General features: G+C 42.0%; 1 protein-coding gene across 1 annotated transcript in view; it reads left to right on the top strand.

Moving 5' to 3' along the window:
• The first annotated feature begins 283 nt into the window (after positions 1 to 283).
• LOC139542783 (TLD domain-containing protein 2-like) overlaps positions 284 to 8762 on the top strand; it is a 28231-nt gene continuing 19752 nt past the window's right edge. The window contains exons 1-2 of the mRNA XM_071348610.1: positions 284 to 490; positions 3088 to 3309. Of these exons, the coding sequence (XP_071204711.1) occupies positions 455 to 490; positions 3088 to 3309 (258 nt within the window). The 5' untranslated portion in view covers positions 284 to 454. The remainder of the gene's footprint in view (positions 491 to 3087; positions 3310 to 8762) is intronic.

Here is an 8762-nt window from a genome sequence, read left to right as displayed (position 1 = left end):
TGTAGTAGGCCTAGACACTCACATGTGCGCACGCACACATACTTGCAATCAAACATGATCAATGACATACAGGAACCTATCAATTGTGCTCAAACCATCATTCAAAACTGCTGTTCCCCTATTGAGTACCTTGAGAAATGAGATGTCACTTAGCAATCACGTGGAATATTCCACACCTTTTAACCACCCTCATCAGAGAGAAAGAGGGGGAGGGATTAGGTGTGTCCAGGTGAAGGTGTAATTACATTTAGCAGACACTCTTATCCAGAGTGACTTACAGGAGGAGCAAGGGCACATTGACAGATTTTTCACCTATTTGGCTCTGGGATTTGAACCAGCAACCTTTCAGTTACTGGCTCAATGCTCTTAACCACTAGGCTACCTACCTGATTACCTGAGAAGTGAATTAACGTTCATACAGGGAGACATTTTCATTGGAGAATCACTGAAGAATATGGATATACTCAAAGCCTTGCGTTACAACCTCTTGGTGAGTACAGTGTGTATGTGTAGGGTTGGAATAATCAGTTACCAATTGGTTATTAGTTATATGGGGCTTTAAGCCTGTCACTCAGGCTTAAAGTAAAGTGTACTTCATAAACATTAGACCTTAAACCAAACTTTTGCAACGGAATGCAGTGGTCAATGATAATGTAACACATGAAAATCCTCTAACAAAAGACTTCCATGGTGTGTTCAGTGTTCAGTGAGAAACATGGAAATAGAGGTGGTTGTGTGTTACTGCTTACAGCCATTGCTGTGTATATATAAACACTGCAGTTGCCCTACACAGTGATTGATGTTTATTTATTTTTTTAAGATGTCCTTTGACATTGTAGACAATATAGGGTAAGTGCTAGTGTGTAGAAATATATTCCAATGACGTATGATAATATATGCCAATAGCACTGTGTATCATTACCAGAATAAAAGAGCAGTGTTGATGTGAACATATTGTGGGAACATAATAGTGTGTTCTGAATGGTTTGTCTCTAGTTACTCACTGTCCAGTATAGTTAATGATGTCAATTCGTTATGGAGGGCTGGCAGATATGTCAATTCTATATTAATCAGAACATTTTCTGTGGAAAGAGATGCTATTAGCTGCCATTATTCCAGTGAAGAGAGGGGTGACAGATCAAGGTGATGATAAAGCTGTTATCAGTTCTATTAATGTCGCTATTATGTAAAAGTGATAATGGCTTTCATTTGTTATACAAGACACAGCTTCAATTCTACACTGCTGGGAAAAATATATATTATGCAACTATTACTTAATGGATTCATCTTTTCCAGAAGTTTCCTTTATAAAACAGTAAAATCTTTGTAGGATATAAAAGGGAAATGGAATAAATACATTATCAATCTGAGAACTTGAAAAATCAAACACAATAATGTCACAATGTTGGATTGTTTTTGAGAACACTGTGCATTTGATCACTCCTTCCTATCAGTCCAGAAAGACTATTTCCTTCCTCACACGGCTCCCTGCAGAGAATGGCCTGAGAGTAGAGAAAGAGAGAGCGAAATAATTTTTTTCAAAGAATGACACAACTTGGCTGGCAAGCGTTTGTTTCCCCACCTCCGTTTATCTGAGCGCCCAGCCAAGATGACCATATTGTGTTTCTACACAAGCGCAGTCGCTGGCACTGTGACGAGCGAGTCTCTGCGTGGCTTAGTGCCACATAGGCAGCACGTCTGTGCTCCCCTATTCGCAGGTCACCACATGCAGAAAGACAGCAGGGAGCTGTTTACTGTACAGTCGTGTGGCAACCATTTCATTGATTTATTATTTTTGGCTGGGACTGGGAGACAAAGGAATAGTTAGAGAAGAGTTCAGTGCACATAAACACTTGATACTGTATAGTGATTATGGATTATAGCTTGCACACTAACCACATTTTTCTGGTATTTGGAACAATAGCAGGCATGTACTCTCATCCCTATGGCAAAATGTGTAGAATATGAGGAAATTTGCTTTAAACGGCAAAATGAGCTTTCAGCCTCGTGAAAAAAATTGTAGAATAGCATTATAAATCTGCAAATCTTTCTCTCGGCCCCATGGCAAAATGTGTTGAAATGCAGAAAGTTAGCTATTTTCCCCAAAATCTGTTGGGGGGGGGCCCTGGAGATAGGTGCCCCGGGACCCCAAATGTATAAGGCCCTGTGCTTATGGTACATTTTCAAACATCAGAACATAGCTTTTGTCCACCAGAACTGAAAAAGACCATTACCCATAGAGCAAGCTGTTGAGGAAAGAATGGACAATCATAAGCCAGTTAACTGACTGTAAGACTTTGTGTTGGCTATAGATCCATAGGGAAACCATTGCACTGAAGTCCTGATGGATATAGACTGTGAAAGTACACACAGTCACAAACACACACACAAAGCTCAGCACTCTAAAGCTGTGATTGCGTACTGCAGCCTGCCAGATCAGCAGAAGGATGCAAAAAGCCTCTCACTATGGGAACAGAGAAAGCTACCCTCAGGGTTGGTGAATGTTCTTTAAGACTGAAGTAAAGAAGCACACAAACACACACACATCCCCACAGACATATACAGAGTGCATGCGTACACAGGCACACACACACACAAAGTAAACGCTCCTTTTCTCACACACACACACACACACACATATACACTCAGACATACACACACAGACACAAATCCATTGCTGTCTCCCTACAACAGCCCTTTACAGAATAACAAAGGGTATTAGTGTTGGTTTTAAAACACCTTCGGTTATGGGTGTCAGACAGCCAAAGCCACCAAGCACTTTCCAGAGAGGGATAAAGGAATTTATCAAGAAAAGAGGGAGAGAGAGGAGAGAAACATGTAGCACTGTGCACTCAGTGGAAGGCTAGCAGGCTAATTGCTTGGAGACCAAAGTGAGGAGCAGCGATGGAGAAGAAGAGAGAGACAGCAACGCAAAATCGATTGTTGGAACTTTGGATGATGTCTGATGGAACTCTGAGCTGTCTTCCTACTCCTCTCACCAGGTGTGTGTGTGTGTGTGTGTGTGTGTGTGTGTGTGTGTGTGTGTGTGTGTGTGTGTGTGTGTGTGTGTGTGTGTGTGTCACACAGGTCAACCGTGTCAGACAGGCCTCACCCTCATTCCAGAGGATCAATAGTAGGGATGAAGAGAAGCAGGAAAAAGATTTTGAGATTGTCGAAGTGGACACTCTTCATACACAAAGACGGTGCCTTTCAGACAGGCAGGATTTAGACTACCTCAGCTCGGAGGACCCAACGAAGCCTGAGCTCACAGACCAAAGCAGCCTCCTTCACATTGGTCAGCTATGTCAGGTATGACTACCAGCTCTCAAAGACAGTTGTGTTTGCCTGCTTCCTAGTGGCCAAATTCAGAAGTTAACCAAATGCAAGTGACACATAATAAAATATGCTTGGTGATTATAACTGTAATGCTTGACTTGAGTACTTAGCTTGACATAAATATGGCTACAACATTGGTTTGGTCAACTGAGCAACTACATGTTAGCATATTAACACTACAAACAATGCCAAACAATATACTAATGATGAGTTCAAGACAACTGGGGACTGAAAAACCTAGGTCAAATTGTAATGTCAGTGATCTTTAGGTTGGAAAGTTAGAGCTCTACAAATAGGTTTCCAGAGTTTCCGACTTGGAATTGCGACTTAGATGACCGTTCAAAACGTATTCTTCCCAGTCAGGGCTCGTTTTTATCGAGTTTCCACCCACTGGGCAAAAACTGGTTGAATCAACATTTCCAAGTAATTTCAACCAAAACTTGTAATGGGATAACTGCAAAACTGATTTGATTTGGAAAAAAAATGTTTACCCAAATGTTAACCTAAATCCAATGACATGGTGCATTTTTTGTTGATTTCATGTTGAATTCAGGTTAGTTGACTTCCAACCAAATGGCAATCAAAACTAGAGGTTGAACTGACGTCTGTTCATAGCCACGAGAAGTATGGGTGCTGAGGGTGCTGCAGCACCCCCTAATAATTCAGAATTGAAGTATACCCTTTAATTTCTCCGTATGAGCGGAGAAAAATAGTCAACAAACAGCACACCCACCCCTAAACATCTTCCTCCGAACCAGATGAAGCGAGACGGTGGATGGTGATTGGAAGAGCGGGCTTGTTTGAAATGGAAAAGCGTTGTGGTAGCTTTTGATAAAGAAGGACATCAAGACAAAGCAGCTGCTTTATAATTGGGATGCACTGTTGAGTGCTACATCCCGAGGGTACAGAGATTGTGACAGCCAGTTAAATGACGACCCTCGAAGGCAGGAACAAGATACATGTCAGGAGAACTACAGTATTATCATAAGGAGACGTATACTTGGAATATGGAGAAGGAATGGATGGAAAAAGAGAGGCAGAGGAGGTCTAAAAGAGAGAGGGAGGAAGAGGGTGAGCTTGAGTCGGTTAAAAATGGCGGGAAAAAGGAGATGGTTTGTTAAAGAAGAATGGTAGAAAGTGTAAGTAGAGTGAGCTGAAGACAGGAAGAGAAATGGAAGTGAATGAGGTCAAATGTGGTAGGTGTGGTGAAGTTCTCGGAGCCCGAGGCTTGCACCGAGGGTCAGGATAAAGATGAGTATGTGACAGTAGGAGTGAAGTTTTTGGAAAAAGTGGACCCTTGCCTTTTGGCTGATCCATTTGTGGTTTAAGGGTGGGTGAAAGCAGAGTTGGGTGCTGTGGAATCGGTGAGGGTAACCAGAAGTGGTCTGGTGATAATTGTTTGTGTTTCTGCTGGTTAGAGGGAGAAGGCGTTCCGCATTAAATTAATTGGGGCAAGAACTGTGAATTGAAAGGACGCCATTGAAAGGAGGGATTACTGGGGTAGAAGTAAATGTAAAAGTTGACCAACTGAAGGGGAAGATTTCCGGTGTTTGTGATGCTCGTCGTTTGGTGTGACGCACACAGGTTGGTGTGAGTGGTGAAACAGAAGAGTCATTGTTTGTTCTTTTGTGTTTTGATGTTGAGTCTTTGCCCGACAAAGTGATGTTAGGATATATAAGTTATCCTGTACAAGCTTTTGTGCCGATTACATTACGTTGTTACAGGTTATGGGCATGTGGCAGCTGTGTATAGGAGGGAGGTTCCTAGGTGTGAGAAGTGTGCAGAAGGGCATGAGACAAAGGTAGCATTGGGGAAAGTAGTGATATGTGTCAATTGTAAGGGTGCCCATGGGGCTGGGAATCAGAAATGTCCCGTGCAAGAGAGGCAGGTTGAGGTTTCCAGGGTTAGAGTAGTGCAGAAGTTGTCATATGCTGAGTCAGTGAAGAAAGTAGAGGAAGTTGGGTCAAGGGGGAGGGTTCCTGAGAGGAGTGGTGTGAGTAGTAGATCTGTACCAGTGCAGAGGGATAGGCCAACAAGAGATATACACTACCGTTCAAAAGTTTGGGGTCACTTAGAAATGTACTTGTGTCCATGAAAATAACATCAAATTGATCAGAAATACAGTGTAGACATTGTTAATGTTGTAAATGACTATTGTAGCTGGAAACGGCCCATAATCAGTAACCATCACTCCTGTGTTCCAATGGCACGTTGTGTTAGCTAATCCAAGTTTATCATTTTAAAAGGCTAATTGATCATTAGAAAACCCCGTTGCAACTTTGTTAACCCAGCTGAAAACTGTGGTCCTGATTTAAAGAAGCAATAAAACTCCCATTCTGTAGACTAGTTGAGTATCTGGAGCACCAGCATTTGTGGGATTGATTACCGGCTCAAAATGGCCAGAAACAAAGAACTTTCTTCTGAAACTCGTCAGTCTATTCTTGTTCTGAGAAATGAAGGCTATTCCATGTGAGAAATTGCCAAGAAACTGAAGTTCTCGTACAACGTTGTGTACTACTCCCTTCACAGAACAGAGCAAACTGGCTCTAACCAGAATAGGAGGAGTGGGATGCCCCAGTGCACAACTGAGCAAGAGGACAAGTACATAAGAGTGTACAGACGCCTCACAAGTTCTCAACAGGTAGCTTCATTAAATAGTACCCGCAAAACACCAATCTCAACGTCAGCAGTGAAGAGGCGACTCCAGGATGCTGGCCTTCTAGGCCTTCTAAGATTGGATTTTTTGCATTTATAGCAATGGTTATCAACTGTACTACAGGGATGGAACGTAAGTCGCAGAAAATTGAGGTTGTGGTGGCAGCTGCAGATGTCACGACTCGGTTCCTCTCCTTGTTCGGGCGGTGTTCAGCAGTCGACGTCACCAGTCTTCTAGCTATCGCCGATCCATTTTTCATTTTCCATTTGTTTTCCCACACACCTGGTTTTCATTCCCTCATTACGTGTTGTGTATTTAACCCTCTGTTCCCCCCATGTCTTTTTGTGGTATTGTTTGTTGTAAGTGCTTGTGCACATTGTTGTCTGGTGAGCGACGGGTTTTGTACCCATTCTTTATTATTCTGGATGCCGGTGGTTATCTATAGATATATATATATTAAACTGCTCCGGTTATTACCCAGTTCTGCTCTCCTGCGTCTGACTTCGCTGCCACCAGTTACGCACCCCTTACAGCAGAGAGGTATTTGGGTGTGTGAGACTTGACATCAGAAGAGTTGCAGGGTGTGTTAAGTGGTGGTGTCCCATCCTTTCAGGTTGTTGGCCTGAGGTAGGACTAAATAGATTTAAATAGTGGAATAGGGTGGTGTTAATAAAAAAAAATTGAGTGTAGTGTCAGATGGTAGGGTATTTATTTATTTATTCAAGCAAAGTATAAGGGAGTTGTACTCCAGTCTAGTAGGTGGCGATATTGCAACATTTATTGGATGCCAACCGCCGTGAAACCTCATCGAAGAAGAAGAACGTCTTCCTCCGGCCTGTGACCAGCGGGCAGTTGTCTTGAACGCACTGAAGTCAGATGACGGAGATTTCGAGTTCCAAGTTCTCTTGAAAGTGGCATAAAGACCAAATCACGGAGGACGTGTGTCAAGGTAATTATTATTGTGCGTGAAAATTTGAGCGTGAGACTACCGGGAGTGACAGAATAATCCGTACATCGAAGGTAAACGGTATGCACAATAACAACGCACATTAATCTTGACTAAGCGATCTTTACTCCCTTAAACTTATTCTGTGGGCTTTATGGCATCATGCTCTCTTAGCATTTCTGTACCCAAAATGTGTGAGCTGTTAGTTATAAAAGTGACCATGAACCACAATATGCATATTTATTGCTGCGGTCTATCACCCCTCAGACGCTTCGTCCCGAGGCTGTTGGTCTTATTGCTGATTATTTAAAACCCTTTCTGGTATCTGAACTGGTTGTGTAGGAGATCAACATCTTGATTGGTTTACACATGCTTCAGATCAGTTTAAGAATCTGTCTTGATTTTAATTTGACTCAGTTGATAATGAAACTCACTCGGTTTTAGTTTTTTTTTTTTAACTAGCAAACTCCTCATTGATTGACCTAATCCTGACTAACTGTCCTCATACAAATGTGTCTAGTGGTGTTTTTGCAAATGATATCTGTGACGACTGCCTTATTGCTTGCATTTGAGAAACCAAAACTGAGCAAAAACGTATTGAATTTTTGTAAATCATAGTGTACACTTTTTTTAAGGCCTCAAACGATAAGATGATCCAACTTTCAAAATGAGTCATTTTTGGCTAGCCAAGACAGTCAATTAAGTTAGCTAGCTTTGTAGCACATTCACTAATTTGTTTGTAAACAATCAAGCTAATTAGCTACCACATGTTCTTGTCAAGCTGTCAACAGAGTAGCTAGTGTAACAGTATAACTTTAAATCGTCCCCTCGCCCCGGCGCGATCCAGAGACCCTCTGCACACATCAACAACAGTCACCCACGAAGCGTCGTTACCCATCGCTCCACAAAAACCACTACTTCTAGGTTTCAGAGCAAGTGACGTAACTGATTGAAACGCTATTAGCGCGTACCCGCTAACTAGCTAGCCATTTCACATCCGTTACACTAGCAAGCAACAAGATATGACAAATAAGTCTAAAAACCACTTCAGGGCAAATAAATCAGATTTGAACATTCAGACACAAGTTGCATGGCTAGTATTCAGATTTGGATCTGACTTCAAACTACCTACGAAGGGGGTTTGAAATGTGGCTTAAAATATCTGATTCTATGTGGTTTTTGGCTGTACTGACTGCAGAGGTGTGGACTCGAGTCACATGACTTGGACTCGAGTCACAAATATGATGACTTGCAACTCGACCTTTACTTTCACGCCAGTGACTCGTGACTTGACTTGGACTTGAGCCTTATGACTCGAGCTGACTTGATACCATTCCCAAGCCCAAATATAAAAAATGGTGCTATTAAAAAAAGTGTGCAGCGCATCAACTCTTCATTTAACGGATTACAGTTTGAATCGGACAGCAGCCAATCAAATTGTGCCAGCTGAGAAAAAGTTGTGCGTGGCAGTGCAGAGGAACGTTGGCGGGTGAATTCAGATGGAGCCCTTGGAAAGATGATACTCAAAATGATTATTTTTGGATATAAAGACCACGCTGTATCAATAAAAAATGGATTGCAACTTGCAAAACATGCGGGAAGAAAATTACAGATGGAGGCACAACAATTTACAACTTTGTTTGACATTTGAAGGTGCACAAAGAATGGTAAGTCATGGCTAAAATAGCCGACAGCTATATATTTTATTACTTTACTAGTGTATCATGTAGGCTAACGTAATGTTAAATCAATGAGCCTCCACACAATCAGTCAGTGCGGGAACGTGATCATTGCACCCAAGAATGAGTTACAACTGGCTAGGCA

This window comes from Salvelinus alpinus, chromosome 17, assembly GCF_045679555.1.
Source record: "Salvelinus alpinus chromosome 17, SLU_Salpinus.1, whole genome shotgun sequence".
NCBI lineage: Eukaryota > Metazoa > Chordata > Actinopteri > Salmoniformes > Salmonidae > Salvelinus > Salvelinus alpinus.
This window is presented reverse-complemented; position numbering and strand designations above follow the sequence as displayed.